Source organism: Echinops telfairi, unplaced genomic scaffold, assembly GCF_000313985.2.
Source record: "Echinops telfairi isolate 266 unplaced genomic scaffold, ASM31398v2 ScPeMD7_7419;HRSCAF=8457, whole genome shotgun sequence".
NCBI classification, from domain to species: domain Eukaryota; kingdom Metazoa; phylum Chordata; class Mammalia; order Afrosoricida; family Tenrecidae; genus Echinops; species Echinops telfairi.
This window is the reverse complement of record NW_022111319.1, coordinates 84394-102425: the sequence shown is the minus strand read 5'-3', so window position 1 is coordinate 102425 and position 18032 is coordinate 84394. Positions and strand designations below refer to the sequence as shown.

General features: G+C 35.7%; 1 protein-coding gene across 1 annotated transcript in view; it reads right to left on the bottom strand.

Moving 5' to 3' along the window:
* Positions 1-7908: 7908 nt before the first annotated feature.
* POF1B (POF1B actin binding protein) overlaps positions 7909-18032 on the bottom strand; it is a gene marked incomplete at its 5' end in the record, with an annotated part of 86459 nt that continues 76335 nt past the window's right edge. The window contains one exon of the mRNA XM_030887583.1: positions 7909-8080. Within this exon, the coding sequence (XP_030743443.1) occupies positions 7909-8080 (172 nt within the window). The remainder of the gene's footprint in view (positions 8081-18032) is intronic.

Sequence of the window (18032 nt, the reverse complement as noted above, 5' to 3'; positions counted from 1 at the left end):
GACAATGAGGTCAAACATGAAACATGGTGATGATGAAGCAGAACCCAGTAGTGTTTTGTTATATTGTATATAGGGTGACTGAGTTGGAACTGACTCCATGGCACAACACAACAACAGTGGTTTTATTTCTAGTTTTGTTTCTGTTTAGGCACTACAGTATCCTATAATGACTGTAATATTTTGCCTTCCCACAAGCATCTTATTTTCTTCATCTAATCTTAGCCATTCTAAAACAAAAACAAAACAAACTGCCATCAGGTCAATTCTGACTCAGGGGCCCTATAAGACAGAGTAGAACTGTTCCCTAGGGAGGAGAGAGCCTCATTTTCCTCCCTTAGAGTAGTTGATGGGTTCAAACTGTTGACCTTATGCTTAGGAGCTCAACCCATAACCCAGTACACTGCCAGGGCTCCAGTTTAGACTTTCTAGTGGGAGTGGAATGGTACTTCATTTTGGTTTTGATTTGCATCTCTGTTGACTAATGGAGTTGAGCATTTATGTATTTGGTGGACACTAGCATTTCCTTAGTGATGAAATGCCAAGTCTAACCTTTGACTACTTGGTGATTGGCATATTTATCTTTCTGCTGTTATTATAAGTTTTATATGCATGTGGACTCTTAGATTCTAACATAAGATATCTGAAACTTCTCACAGTTGGTAGCATGTCTTCTATTAATTAAAAAAGTATTAAGCTGTAATTAACATCATACAATTAAATAGTTTGATCATATCAAGAAGAGCTGTGCAATCATCACCACAATCAGCTTTGGAATCTTTTCGATCTTCTTTTACGCTTTGATGTTGACATTTCATTTACCCGACCCTTCTCTGGCACCAGGTAATTACTGTCTTCATAATTCCACTCATCCCAGTTCCTTATACAGATACATATACAAAACTGGAGCAGATAACAAACAAGGATCTGTCAACAGTAGCCATATAAAACTTATATAGACCTCAATATAAAAGAAAGCAGATGCTTCTTAAAAATTAGAATGATTTCACGTGGAGTCCACAAGGAACTATATACCAGATTTACATTCTAATTTAAGTACAGTTGCTAAAATCTACAATATTCTTTGCCTGGTGTTTGGGCTGATGTTCCTCGTCTCTGTGCACTGGGAATTCACCAAAGGCTCATCCCACAGAGACTGCAAATGGATTTGAGCTACTGTCGTCCATAGGTATTTAGGATTTCGACATTGGTACTCTTCCCTTCTCCAGCTTCGGATCTTGTTATTACTGAGGCACCATTTATTTATTTTGTCTTGCTATTTGTGCGTAGTAGATAATCAATCCATTGTTACAAACTAGGCTGGACATTATTCGCTTGAATTTTCTTCTAAGAATTTTATGGTTTTAAATTTTACACTTAGATTCTTAATCCATTTGGAATTGTTTTTGTGTATGATGTATGGCACAGCCTTTTTTTCTACATGTGCAAATCCAGTTTTCCAATACTATTTATTGAAGAGACTCTCCATTGAATAAACTTCTTAGCACCTTTGTCAAAAACTAGTTGATTACAAATAATGTAGGATTATGTCTTGGACTTTGAGTTCTATTCAATTGGTCTGTGTATCTAATTTTCTGTAGTGTGAGGCTGTTGTGATTATTGCACTTCTGTAATAGAAGATGAGGAAGGGTGAGTCATCGTTTCTTCTTCTCTTTCAATATTCCTTTAGTTACTTAGGGCTTAGATACGTTTTTCGGTTGTACCCATATAAATTGGGTTTAGAAAATTTCCGACCAGGTGGAACAAAAATTAATTTAACCTATGGTACAGAAATGATTGGTTTCAAAAATAATTTTTTATTGACCCAGGCTTCCTTTTGCCAAAACAAAATTTCTCTAAGAAATGCAGATCTGCAGGTCAAAGTGCTTTCATAAGGAGAAATAATTTAGCAATTACTGAAAAAGCATTTTTTCCCCTAAACAGTTCAGGGGCATGAAGCATGTCTCATTTTCACATTTTCTAAATGGCCTATGCTATGGTGGAGAAGAAAGTATTGGGGTATTGTTGCCAAAGAGCTCTCAAATTAAACGTCTCATGTCTCAAATAGGACAGCCACCAGTTTGAGCCTTAGCCTACTCTTACACACACACACACACACACACACACACACACACACAACCCTTTGCCATTGAGTCCATTTTGATTCATATGTGTTGAAATAGAACTGTGCATCCTTTTTTTCTGAGGGCCACTTGATGAACTCAGACTTCCGACTTTTTGTTTAGCTACCAAGTACATTAATCATTTGCACCACTCAGGAACTCCATATAGAATAAATATCTATGTTCTATGCAAGGGGACTTCAAAGCATGTGGGGAAATTCTGCGTAATTCCATTTTCTTTGAACTTTTTGAAACTCCCTTATATGTCATTATATATATCTGCAATATGTGTATATGTATAAGTGTATATAAAAGTTGAAAATTAGTCCCTATATACCCATCATCCAACTTCCACAATCAAGACACCATGGTCAATTTTGTTCTCCTTCACTTCTACCTTCACATACCTACCTGATGGCTTTACTTCAAAACATAGGAAGTATGTTTTATGGAATCCTATTTGCAACAAGTGAGTTATTGGTCTTAGAAGACTACTTTAATAAGCACTATTTTAAATTAAAGCAGATAACTGCATCATCTGAAGTTTATGTTAAAGTGACTATCTCTAGTAGTCCAAGTGAGGTAGGGAGTGTCTGGTATTGCATTTATTTATTTATTATTTACATTATCTTAATTAGAGTGCTGTGTGTTAGTGCTGACAGGAACATTCACATTGGGATAACTTTGAAAATTACATACTGAAATCCCTACACATTTCCTACTTAAATATCTAAACAGATCATATAGATATATCTTGAACTTTATTTAGACATTTAAACAAATTCCATTCCATTTCAGTCTCCATTTTATTTGATAAATCCAAGAAGAAAACATTCTAGAAATTAGCTAAGCAGGTAAAATATTGTGAGAAAACAAAATCATTGTTATCCATGGATCTTAAACATTAGAAAACTATATATTCAAATGATCATCACTATAGAACAGTCCTCTCTAACATTAAGTTTTTCTTTAGCATTTACAAATTTTGCATGTATAATAAGGACATCCATCCCTACTGTGCCTGCAGCAAGTGGGCCAATGTAGTGCTGACCTTATCTTAAATTCTGGACATGACTTTCTTCATTATTTGGAATATTTTGTAAAAGTCACACCTAGTCTACTTTTTAAGCAGCAGTCATGAAAGCTTCCATTGATGTCATCTGGAATGAGTAGCTAACATACTTTGGCTACAGTTACATATATAGTAGTTATCAGAAGTGAAACTGCTATTTTGCAACCACACCAAAAGGAAAAAAGGTAAGAACTCTAGTTCTTTAAAAATATTAAAATTTTCTATCCCAAAATATTGACAGAAGTGGGATTGTATCAATGTAGAGCAAAAAATATTAAGATAAAAGGTTTTTTGTTTCCTATCAAGGCTTATTTAATCTTTTTATAAAATAATAAAATAATTTTTGCTTATTTCAGATTTGATTTTTATACTCCTAGTCTCTATCTTAACAATTTTAAATATAACTATATTATAAGTAGTAAATATTAGAATAAGCTTATAAGGTATGGCAGAATTCTGTACAGCTATTTGTGAATATATTTAAATGCAAAATTTCATCCACTAAATTTACATACAAGGGTAAGACAAAAAGTATTGTTACAGACTCATGAGGTCCTTTATTGAAAATTTCAAAATATGACGCTATTGTTTCTAGACATATCCTCCATCTAGATCTACACACTTCTTTCGTTTCTCTCCCAATTTTGAAGGAAGTGTTTCTATTTCTCTAATCCCCAGAGAATTCTGTACTCTGATTTATACCACTTCAAAATAGCAACTTTGCATCTTTGAAGCACCCCATTCAAGTTCTGTTTTAAATATTCCTTGAGTTTGGGGAACAAAAAGATGTCTTAAGCGATAAGAGCAGGGATATAGGGTGGATGGGGGTAAGACTTCACAACAAAATTATCATAGGACCATCTTTGCTCATCTTGAAGAACGAGAGCATTGTCCTAATAGAAAACAATTCTCCACACAACGTGCCTGACCTTTGTTCCTGACCAATGTCATTTTCCGTTTTCTTAAAACTTCATAATAACCCCCTCCCCCATTAACTTCCTATGCTTTTGAGAAATCTACCTAGATTACCTTTTAGAATCCCCTAAACAATTACCATAACCTTCTGAGGTGACCTCACTGCTTTGAATCTAGCCCTGCAGAGACCAGAGTCACTTTTGTTTGGAGCTTTTTTAAAGGTACCCTAATGAGACAGACTAAGTGTACTACTGAAAATTTGTCTGCAGTCACCCATTGATCACAAAGACAAGTTTAAATACATTTTGTTTGGAATCTGTGCATGTATGAACTAGAACTCCAATAGCAATACTTTTTAACTTGCCTTTTCTGTGTGTGTTGTCTTAATTGATAGTTTTACAATATAAACGTTAATTTTTGCTAAATATTCGTTTTAGCAAGAAGGGTAGGAATTAAGAAATTTCATCCTTCAAATGTATTTATAGAAACTACTTGTGTTCTCTTTGTAAGGTCATTAAAAAACAAATTAACTCACTACCATCAAGTCTATTTGGACTCATAGTGAGCCTATAAGACAGGGTAGAACTGCCCCTATGGGTTTTTGAGTACATATGTAAATCTTTACAGAAACAGTCATGTTTCTCATCTAGAGTGGCAGTTGGGTTCGAACTGCTGACCTTGTGGTTAGTTGCCCAACAGGTAATCAACTATGCAGGGAAGGCTCCTGTAGAGCTCAATGAATCAACCTATTTCTTATTCAAGTTGATGCTAATTTATATTAGAATTATATTACTCTGTAGGACAGGGTAGAAATGCTTCCTTTGGATTTTTAGACTTTATAAATCTTGACTGAAGTAGACAGTCTCATCTTTAGCCCGAGGAGTGGGTTTGAACTGCCGACCTAACTCAATATACCACCAGAGCTCCTTAACCCTTTTCTAGCACATTAAATACAACCTACTGTAAAATAGATTTGTCCCAAGTAGGAAAGACCTATAAACTATTTGTTGTTGATATATTTATTCCTTGAGCTTTTTATTGTCCCTATGTCTAGGAAACCCACAGGGGGGCGCTATGAGTCAACATTGATTAGTGAGTTTTTTGTTTTCTTGGGGTTTTGTTTTTGGTATGTAGTATTTTAATGTTAAATTATGTTCAACAATATAAAAAGCCTGCCTGCTTTCCACCCACTATTACAATATAGTGTTAACTTTTTAAGGTAGTGGGTAGACTCATTTGGGGGATCCATGCTTTTGCATTGAAGGGACAGATTTACCAATGTATTGTTATGCACTTAGAACCAGTCTTACATATGTAAATTCTGTGGATTTAGTTATTTTAAAAGATAATATCCCTCTTCCCTGCTAAATAAAATGGACCATCACCTTTGATTTAGTTATGCAAATAGTATGTAATAAAGCATCTCCTTCAGCCACAAGCCTTAATGCAACAAAATATATTTTTATGCTATATATCATGCACTAGTTCAATTGCTTTTGTTTTTCAATTGTCTTTTTCCTTCTTTTGTTAAAACACTAATCTTATAGCTGAGTTAAACATATAATTTCAGAGAAAAATTGTCTAATGAATAAGTTGTAAAATCTTTCCCACAACAAACTAATTCAGTATAAAAAAATCCTTAGCAGAAAAATAGTATATTGTGTTCTACAATGTCTGTAATCGAAGTTTAATCAAAGAAGATCCCTCTTTTAAGTTTCTTGCTATATTGAATATATATGTGTGATTTAGGGGATTCCAGTTCTGTAAATGACTGGAGGAATCCATCTGCAGAACTACTCTGTTCCACTAGAGTTGTTGGTTATAGCAAGAGTCAAATATTTTATTGGCCTTTATGGGCGGAAAAAGAACAACTAAAGTAATAATGCAGACACAACAAAACTTCTTCGAATTGTAATATTTGAAAGTGGATTCATTCATGGCTGGAAAAGAAAATAAAAAAGAAAGATTATTTTACATCTGGTTTTGGTTAAAAATAATTTGCTTAGCTGATCTATTCGAGGTATATGTTTAAAATGGTTTTAAACAAGAGACAAATATGATTGAGTACTGTATATACTCATGTATAAGCTGAGTTTTTCAGCACATTTTTAATGCAGTTTAGTGGTAAAATTAGGTGTCTCGGCTGATAGTCGGGTCGGCTTATACTTAAGTGTATATACGATATATTTCCTGCTTGATTACCTATTTAGAGATTAGGTATGGCCCCAAATCTCTAACTACATATATATATATGAACTTAATATATTGGGAATTCATCATCAGTCTTTATAGTCCATTGGGATATCAAGTTTGATATTTATTGCTACATGATTCTAATGAAGAAGGAAGCAATGTCTATTATTCTATAAATCCATTGACAACAAATTGATTCCTACTCATAGTAACTGTAAGAGGAGTGTAGAATTCCCCTGTAGGGTTTCTGAGGTGGTAATCTTGAGTAAAGCAGATTGTCATACTTTTCTCTTGCAGTGTGACTGGTGGAATGAAACTACCAACCTTTTACTTAGCTGAATAGTGCTTAACCACTGCACGACCAGGGCTCTTTTATCTTAAAGACTCCTTATTTGTCAGGCCCTTACACTTAAGCCACCTCTGATGGATATGCCATTAGTAGCAATAATTATTCTTCAGTCTTAATTTTCAGCATCAAATTATCTCAGTGTCAACTTTTAAACTATGCTAACTTGCCCTTGCTGGATATATGGTTCTTGGACCAACAGTACCATTTATCAATAATAGTATATACTTCTTAACTAATTAATTACCTACATAACAGAAATACAAATTTTAAGGCTAAAACGATTTAATTATTTTTATTTGGGGATTACCTACACATTGCTCTCATTGATAATAGACACCCATATTTACAAGATTGTTGGCTTAATTGTGGTTAGAAAACATTAGCTTTCAGGGTTAAACACATTCCATATTTTTTGTGCACTTGAATATTTTGAGCTTTTCAACAATAGAAGAAATAATTTTCATGTGAATTATTTGTGAACTTGTGATTAGTTTTATTACCTACATATGCAGTATAATTCTTAAATTTCTTTAAGACATTCTAGCGAATACTAGATTTACTTTTGTATAGTTTTGATCATGGTGATTCTAAGCAATCTAAGACTTTTATTGGAGTATAATGCATAGAAACTATATATAGTTATAAAATGAATTTTCTCAAAATCAATATACCGAGTAACCACATCCAATTCAGGAACACTTTTCAGCACTCGTGAAATCCTCTGTATACTTCTTTCTGATTGATACCTACTCAAGGAAAACCACTTCCTGATTTCTATTACCATAGATTAGTTTTACCTACTTTTAATACTTGAGCAGTTGTTAGGTGGAAATTTTAATGTCAAAAATAAGAGTTGCCATTTTCATGATGTTTAAATAGGATTGTGTGTGTTTTCAAACTTTTTCGGTCCCATTGCATCTGAGGGGCATTTCCGTCACTCAGAATATCTTGGCTGTAGTGTTGTCACTGTCATAACATCAATCTCCACTGAGAGCAACCCCATGACTAATGGATGACAACACTCACTCCACTCTTCTCATTATTGGTTGCAAATCACACTTGTGAGCCATAGGGTTTTCACTGGCTGATTTTTAGACGCACATTGCCAGGCATGTTTTTCTAAACTGACTTTAAGCAGGGTTAAATGCTCCATAGGAAAATGTTTTAAATTCTTATTGTATTAGCTTGAAACCTGCTTTACATCATAGCAACACCCATGACTCTATTGATAGATGGGCAGTACCTGTGCATGCGGTGGACTAAGTATCCCAAAAGATATAGTCAAAATTGTACCAGAAATGTCTAAGATAACTTACGCAATTCCATTTATTTTCTGTTTTCTCAATCACAATAGTCTGTGTGTCACTTCCAGGTGGTATATATTCATAGTCATCATATAGGAGGCCTAGGATTGGGTATTGTGTCCTGTACCTATATAAAAGAAAAGAGATTAGTAAGCTGCCCAGGAAATAATTTTTGCTCTTTTAGTCATTCCTAATTTGATCCCTCTTATAAATCAATTTGACTCTGGCAATATTTAAAATAGTTATATTGGCGTAAAATTCACATATCATACAATTGAATTATTCAGTCATATCAAAGAGTTCTGCAATCATCACCACAATCAGTTTCAGAACATTTTCTTCTTGTACGCATTGTTAGCTTCCCATTTCCCCCCAATGTCCCTGCCATGCCCCTCAGTAATTATTAATCCAGTTATTGTCTCTATAGATTCACCCACCCTGGATTTCATATACAGAAAATCATACAAAATACAAACCAAAAATCCAAATGCAACCAATGGCAACAATGATCAAACAAAACAGAAAAACCTCAATTGAAAAGATAGCAGAAAATATTAAGAACTGAAACAACTTTAAATTGGGTCAAAAGAGAGATCAAATGATAAGGTGCTACATTTTAACCTCACCCCTTCTGCTATAATGGACTTGACAATGCTAGCTGATCGATAGCAAGGCTCTTCAAATCCCCGGACTGTGGTGAGTGGGGATTCACAGAGACTTAATCCACGTGGGGACCCTGCAAATAGATTTTGGTTCCACTGTCATCCATAGCCTTCTGCAAACCAGGTGTTCAGAAGGCTTTTCCCCCTGGATTCAGATTGATTTTGATTCTTAACTGTTTATAAAAATAAAATCTCTCAGTGGATAGAGATTTACTAACATTTTAAAGAGAATAAGGAAGGGACTTTTGCTTCCGGGAAAGATGGACAACTGGCAGAGCATGCCAGTGATCTTGGAGAAGAGAAGCAAATAATATGAACTCTCGAATGGGTCAGCTCATGGCCTCGTGAGGTTTTCCTGTTCACAGTACCAAGAAAGGGAAGCCAAATACATCTCAGTAGTCTTCTCATGCTGAGGAAATAGTTTACAGTAAAGATAGGCAAAGACAGCCAGAATTGGTGGGACAAAGTACCTTACAGAAGAGGGCTACATGGAGAGGTCCGGAGACCTGTAAAAAGTGAAAATGTATCCGTCTATGCATGTGAATAAAAAAGTTTTGTTGGTATATACTTCACATCATACAATTTAATCTATCGGATTAAGAATGGTTGTGCGATCATCACCACAATACGTTTCTGAACTTATTCTTGTACTCATTGTTAGCTCATCCTCCCCTGCCATGTCCCTAGGTAATGTTTAATCCAGTTACTGTCTCTATAGATTTACCTAGCCTGGATTTCATATACAGAAAATCATACAAAGACAGACAAGAGGCGAACAAACCCAACAACAATGACTAGGAAAATATAGAAATGAAGAAACTATTAAGGGTGGGAAAGAACCACAACACCAAACTTAAAATGTTTGGAGCTGACACAGGGAAGGCAATGGGTTTTACTAGAGTAAAGGATCTGCTAATAAATGGGAAATGATGTAGCGACATAGAAGAACTTTGTCTTCTATGTGGAATGAGATGATCCCTAGAACACAGGCTTCTCTGGACGCCTGTGGCACAGTAGGTAAGTGGTTGGCTGGTAATTGAAAGGTAGATGGTTTGAGCCCACCAGCTGCTTTGTGGGGGAAAAAAGACGTGGCAGGATGTTTTCATAGAGATTATAGCCTTTGAAAGAAACTGGGTTAAATTCTACATTGTCCCATAGAGTTACTATAAATCAGAATCAAATTGAGAACAGTGGGTTTATAGATATCTCTAGCAGAATTTAAAAGCAAGACTAGAAGGTGTTCATAATTTCTTTGAAAAAATTCTTAAAATATTTAATATTAAAAAACTGAAGACTCATTAATATACAATCACATTATGTGGAATTCAATGAAGAATTCATAACCATAACCATGAAATGAAACAAGAATATATCCCAATATGTGGAGTGGAGAAAAATAAATTTGCAAAAGCAGATAAAAAAAGACATAATAAAATTAGTGGATAATGGTGAAGCTACTAGAAATATACAAAATATGCTCTGTATGTTGAAGAAATTAATAGAAAGCATAAGCATAATGAGAGTAATAGAAGATGATATAAAAAAGATCCACTTTACAACTCTCAATGATGAAAGATATATTAGATGGCATTCACAGCAAAGTAGTCATTGTACAAGAAATAATAATTTTGAAGACAGCCGGATAAATGATCCAAAATTAAAAATACTAAGCACCATCATAAATGTGTAAATGAAGTTCTGGAGAGTTGGCAGGAGATAGGGAATGAAGCTGAATAATGACCAGAGTGTTTCCAATTTTGATGAAAACAATAAATATGCTGATCCAAGCATCTCAATCTCAAGAAAAAGAAAACCACAGATAAGTACATGATTATCAAATCTCCGAAAATTAGTGATAAAAATAGAATATTAAAACAACCAGAGACTTCCATACAACATTGTGCTAATGTCCCCAAATTGACAGATACTACCACAAGAACCTTAATGGAAATTCAAGTCAAAATGTGGAAGAGGGCATGTTGGTGGGTAAACCGGGAGGAGCAACCCCCCATCAGGGGAAAAATACTTAACAATACTTACTAGAACCTACGGGGAGAATGTGCCCGGTACTATGTTCCTATTTGGATACTTATAACCTAGTTTAACCAGGCTGTGTGCTATAGAATTCTGGCAGTTTAGACACTGACTTTTAAGGACCACAACATCCTTCATAGACCACCCAAGAGGGATTTGATGTAGAAACCCCATTAAGTGAACTTAGCTTTACCTCAACCTCACCAATAGCAGAACTGACATACTACTTTGGACTTATGGTTGAAACACCCTAGTATGATAAAAAGCATATGACTGCTCTTCCAAAGTTATGGAATTGACAGTCATTGGACTTCGGATCCCTTGCTTCGAGGTGCACAATAAATGGTTGCCTAGAATTACCATATATATGCTATTTTAATATCCTCCTTGCATTCTTACGCATTAAATTTGTAGACATGGCTCTGCCTTTGTGAATGAGTGTTATTGAAATTTTTGTCTTATTCCCAACCCCTCTTTTTTGTGTAAATAGTGTCAAGTCAGTTTAGAGTTTAATCTGAATAAGTCAACAATTCATATATTGTAGTCTGAAGTCCACCTATACTTGTATAATTTCCTTTTGTTCAACAGTGTTTTAGATTCTATACAATTGGCTAAATCAATGACACAATCAAAAGAATTACTTTATACCCCAGGAGGATAATTTATAATGTTCTCTATCATAATGTGATAATGATATCTCGAAATGAACTGGAGATATATAAGGGGGCACTCCCCTAAAACCAGAATTTTTTCAAAGCTATGTATTTAAATTTTTTTACAAAACAACCTTAGCACCTTCAAAATACTCTCCATTACACTTAATACTATGTCAAATCTGTGATTCCATTCCTGGAAACATTTTTCAAACTCATCTGTTTGGATGGCTGACAACATCCCCCTCGTTTTTTCTTCACCACTTCTACATCCTCAAATCACTGTTCTTTCATGTCCTTCTTCATTTTCAGAAACAAAACGAAGTCGCACGTTGCAAGGTCAGGTGAGTCAGGTGCATGGGGCAAGAGAGGCATGCTGGGTTTTGCCCAAAACTGCCACCCTGAGATGGCTGCGTGAGCAGGTGCATTGTCATGGTGACAAAACCAGTCCCCCGTCTGCCACAAATCAGGCCTATTTTGGTCGCAAACTGTTAAGCAATTCAGAACTTCTAAATAGAAAGCTTGATTAACAGTGTGACCTGTTGGAGTGAATTCCAATTGCACTATTCCCCTCACATCAAAAAAAAGAAAAAAAAGAAATGAGAATCATCTTGATCTTTGATTTTACTTAAGCTTTTATGGGTTGGTAAAATGGTGTCTTCAACTGGCTTGATTGATGTTTGCTTTTAGGGTTGTAAGAATAGCACCATGTCTTGTAACCAGTCCTACCTTTGAAAAAAAAAGTCTGGGTCACTTTGGAATTGTTCTTTAAAAGCACAGCATGTTTCCACTCCATACTCTCTTTCCTGGTCAGTTAGATCCCGAGACACAAATTTCACAGCGACCCAAATCTTCCATTAAAATTCACTGAACCGAGCTCCAATATAGTTCAGATAACTTTTCCATCTCTTTAATATTCCGTTGTTGGTCTTTGAGCACAAGTGCATGAATTGTGTTGATATTTTCATCTGTTCGGGAAGTTGACGGACATACAGAAAGAGGTTTGTCATCTCTCCACATTTCACCTTTGTTGAAACAAGAAAACCACTCATACACTTAAGTTTTTCCCATAGCACTGTCCTTGTAAACTGTGTTCAACATCACAGCAGTTTCTGTAGCACTTTTCCTGAGCAGGAAACATAATTTCACAGTGGCACATTCTTTTCTTAAATTGGCCATCACAAAAAAATGAGGTTCGAACGAAACTCTATTTTAGGAAAAAATTACTATGACCAGAGAGAACCTTCCAAGGCAATGTCACTGGGTTCACTAACTCAGAGAGTGTTTCTTGATGCTTGCCTAGTGGGTAAAAATGTGTATTATGAAAGCTCCGCCCAGCGGAGTTTTTTCCATTTTTTGTTTTGTTTTGTTTTGTTTTGTTTTTCTTGTATAAACCATAGTTTATATGAGTGGATTTTGGGCTTGCAATTAATTCTAGCCCCAATCTAAGAATGATTAGCTAGTTTTTTTGTTTGTTTGTTTTGAACGATTAGTTTTTATAACATGGTCCTGCTCGATGTTCATTCTCATGAAGAGATTACTGAGAAAAATGGGTGCTATAGCAAAGTTTGGTGAAAAAAACAGATGGTGCCAAGATGTCAGTTAGAATAGCATCCAGGGTCTTCAAAGTTTGTCTTAAAACAAGCAGCCATCTAAGTGAGCCACCAACTAATTCCACATGGGGGAAGCACACCAGCCTGTATAATCCAAGGATTGTAAATAACAACATCCAAATCTGAAAGGGGAAATGGCATCAGAGTTTAAACACCCAGTATTCAAAAAGTTATACAGGACAGTGGAAGTCAAATCCATTTGCAGCATCCCCCGATGGATTAAGTTGCCCATGAACCCCTGTGATACCAGTCCAGGGATGTGAATGGCCTTTCTATCAGTCAGAGAGCACTGTAAAGTCGGTTCTGGCAGGTGTAGTTAGGATGAAATATATTACCCTTTCATTTGATCTCTCGACGCATTTTAAAGTTATTCCAGTTTTTAGTATTTTCAGCTTTCTCTTTGAAGTTTTTCTATGTTTAGTCAAGTCATTATTGTTGGGTATTTCTGTTTGCTTTGTATGATTGAATCTTTTGTATGATATTCTGTATATGAAATCCGGGATAGGTGTAGCTGTAGAGACAGCCATTGGATATGGGCATGGCAGTGGAAGATGAGGAGAAATGGGAAGCTTTTGAGGATGTGTATGAGGAGAAAATGTTCTGAAATTTATTGTGATGATGATTGCACAAAACCAAAAAGCAAACTCACTGCCAGTGAGCCAATGCTGATTCACAGCAACCTTCTGGACAGGGTCGACCTGCCTCTGTGAATTTCCAAGAATATAGTTGTTTATGGGAGTAGAAAGCCCCATCTTTCTCTCATGGATGGGATCGTGGTTTCAAAGTGCTGACCATGTGGCTCGCAGCTGAATGTGTAACCACTACGTCACCAGTGGAAGATGAGGGGAAATGTGAAGCTAACAACAATGAGTAATGAGGAGGGAATTTTCTGAAATGTATTGTGATGATTATTGCACATATCTTCTTAATCTTATTGAATAATTGTATGATACGTGAAGTATATGTGGATAAGACTATTTTTTTAAAAGAAAGTAAAAGCAGTCAGAGGAATAAACAGTTTTCTAAGAGTAACATTAATAGGATTAACAGCAGATTTCTCATCAGATACAATGAACATCAGAAGAGAGTGAGTGACATCTTTATATACTGAAAGGAAAACCTGTCATCTTAGTATACTAGACACAGAAAAAAGTATTCTTCAATAAGGAAGATCAAATAAATTTGGTTTTTTAGATATTGAGAAAAAACAAGAAAAAAAACAAGAAACAATTGTTTCAAATAAATAAAAAATGAAGAAAAACTTTTAGTAGCAGAGAATATAAGAAATATTAAGGATATCTCAGGAAGAAGGAAAAGGATACCAGATAAAAATAAGGATTTAAAAGGAATGGACAGCACATTTGTGGGTAATTAAAAAAAAATCATCTGTCTTATTTTTAAAAGAGATTTGGCTGTTTAGGGCAAAAATAAAAGAAATGTATGTAGGGATTGTATGATATGTAAATGTAAATATTTTACCAAAATAGCACAAAGAATATGAAGGGAGAAGGAAACAACTGTTATGAGAATTTTATGCTTTTATGCAAAAGTCATGATGGGGTATAACAATCTTTGTAGGCAAATTAGGCAAGAACACTGCACACCCTAGAGCATCCATAAAAAAATAGGCATATGTAATACTGTAATTTGATGCAAGTAGTATGTATGAATATTACACACTTTTGATTTTGGTTTTCAATCTGTGCGACCCCCCTGAACATTAGATTCCTATGTGCCCTATGTGGATGTGCACATTATTTACATAGGCATATTATTTGCAAGAAGTTATGGTAAGCCAATAAAATATACAAAATGGAATCATGAAAAAAATTTGATAAAAGAGGAACAAAGAAAACATGGGACCAATGGAAAACAAGTAGCAAGATGGTAGCTGTAAGCCCAAATGAGTAATGACATTAAATGCCAATAATCTAAATATTCCAATTGAAAGGCAAAGATTGTTTTGTTGGATAACAATGCTAGACCTAATTTTACACTAGTTACCCCCTCCAAAAGAATGTTTTGGGGGTAAGGAGTAATGTTTGAATTATAATTTATCATTATATGTAAAACATCAAAACATGCACAATCTATAATAAATTTAAATCATGAGTAACATTAGTGAGAACAGGCAAAATAGCCTTTAAAGAAAACATAAGGTATTCTTAGCAAGAAAAAAATGGTTAATTTTATAATAATAAAGGGGTCATTTCATCAAAAAGTTGTAAAACTCTTAATGATCCCAAAGGACATTCAAAATACATGCTACAAAAACTCATTAGAATTGAACGAAGAATCAGACAAATTCACAATTAGAGTTGAAGGGTTTTGTGTTTGTGTTTCTTCATACTTCAATGAATAAATAGACTGAAAATCAGTAGAGATATAAACAATGAATAAAACTATTAAACAAATCGAACTAATTGGCATTTATAAATACCCAGCTAACAATAGAATACAATGTTCTTTAAGGGCACAGAGAACAGTTACCAAGAGAGACCATATTGTAGGCCATAAAACAAGTCTTAATCATTTTAAAATGATTTAAAACATACAAACTATATTCTCTGACCACAGTGGAAACAAATTAGAAATCAATAACAGAATGCTATGTGAGAATTAAATAATACAAAATGAAATAACCCATGGGTTGAAGAAGAAATGTGAAGGAATTAGAAAATAATTTGAACTGTATGCAAGTGAAAATAACCATTAAAAAGTTGGGGATGTAGCTGAAGCATTACTTAGGTGGAAAAGGAAGAGAAAGTTAGGTGGAAACCCAGCATGAGGGCAGGAAGCGAAGATAGAGAAGAAATCAGTGAGATTGGAAAACAGTTGTGAAACAAAACAAATCAAAAGGTAGTTTCTTATGAAGATCAATAAAGTTTATACAATTCTAGCAAAACTTATCAATCGATACAATTAATCATTTTAACAGACCAATAAGAAGCATTTAAGAAAGAGTGGCACTTCTCTCTCCCCAGTAAAGCAAAATCTATGTACTGATAGATTGAAAATTATAAAACAATAACAACAACCACAAAAAAAGAAAGTTAAATGTTTCTGAAAATTGTCATAAGATCAAACGGTAAATAGAAAATAAATCATTAAAGAAAATATACTTAACATTGGGAAGAACAGTGAGGAACTATGGCATTTGAGCTACAACTTGTTCCCTTACCAGTCTTCCTCATGTCATGTTTTACAACGTGAGCAGATACATCCAAGGATGATACATAAACAGCCTTGCCCCTATCTTTATCTGGGGCTATGGTTTCACACGGGGGGGGGGGGGGGGGGGGGGGGGGGGGGGGGGGGTGGGGGGGTGGCGGGGGTGGGGGCTTGTTAATTCCTTATCTCCCTCAACCTTAAATTGAAGAAGTTCTATTCCAGTAAGAGTGGCTGAGAAGTCTGGGTTCTCTTAATCCATCCAACTCCTATTTATAGCATAGAAACTCTGGGCTCGAAGTCCAGAATACTGGGGCCCCGACCACCCTCACCTCAGCATAGTCCTTCGTAGCATAATACAAGGTTGATACTTCTCCCAGGTGCCCATTTGCAGAGTAGGGGTGTCAGTCTGTAAAAGGGTCCTTACCCTAGTTGTGGTGCATTGACACAGGGTGAAGAAAAATCATCATTTCAATGCACTCCATGACGCTAATAGAATTAGTTATTTGGAACAGATTTTGGAAGACATTACGTCTAAGAGGATTTTTTTTAAAAAACAAGGGAGATCCTGGTGGACAGATATTAGCTCTATGTTTTAAGCAAAATGTCAGAGCAGTTAGGAATTTAATTTAATAGCAAAAAATAGAAGGAAATGAAGCCAAGCAGAGCCTGCCTAGGATCTAACTCGGGTCTTCGGTCAGGAAGGCTAAGTCCTGACTAGGCTACGTATGCCCTAAGCTGTACTTACTCAGGAGCGATCAGAAAAGTGGGAGGTTGACTCGAACTCCACAAGCTACACACAGCTCTGTCCAAAAAGAGCAGACTACTCATTTGCACAAGGGGCCTAACGAGCACCTCTTGCTTAAACACAAAGAATATGTTGCTCTTACCAAAAGGGTGCCATTTAGAAGCCAGACTAAAACATCAAATCACACTCACAGCTGACAGTCTGGAAGACTGTGAATACCAAACAATGATCCTACTAAGGTATAGTTAGAATTTCTAATATGCTAATCCCTGGCTTATGAGTGGGCAATAAAATGCAACTTTCCTGAACTATGATAGTGTCTTCCAAGCCACACATACATGCAACAGTAAAAGGTAAAAATGTAACAGGTTAAGACAGTCTAAACTCAACTTTTGACCAATATTTGGTTTCTGCTGGCCCAGGGACAATCCCAGAGTAGTGAGGCTAAAAGATGAAAATTAAAAATACGAGCAGGGATGCGAGAGACTGCATGTTGGGGAAAGAGACTTCGAAGAAATCGAACAGGTCACTAAGCAAACAATAATAAAAACTACCCCCATAGGGAGAACGACTTCGGAGCAACAACCCCCAAAGGGAGGATGGGGATCTAGGGATTAGTATTGGTACAAAATATTTTAGATATTTAGATAAAATATCAAGCTTTAAAAAATAGTGAGATATGCAAATAAAGAACTTATGACATGTTAACAAGGAGGGAAGGGGAAGGAAAAAATAGAAACTACTTTATAAAGGTCAGATGGCGAACTTAGAAGACAAATACTTTAAAGCAGCTGCTATAAATATGTTCAAGAAACTAAAATAAAACATGCTTAAAGAAATGCTCCAAGACAAGAACACAACACACTTACATGAAGCAGGAAACTGATAGAGAGGCCTGACAGGCGAGCCCCTTTACTAACTAAGTAGACAGCATCACCCTCCGCCCCCTCCCCCCAGAAGAATTCACTTCAGAGGACAGCACTGAAGCTACAGCTCAAGGAGAGGGACTTGTCTGATCAGAGCACACAGGAGCCAACAGGGGAGAAGGGGAAAAAAAAAAAGAGCGAAGCACATCCTGGCTCACCAAGTCCTGAGGACAATGTTTCTGCTCAGAGCAGCAATGCACAGAGACGACCACAGGGCCGGCCTCACCACGGGACACAGCGTTCCTCATTGACCCACAGCACCATTGGGGACAACA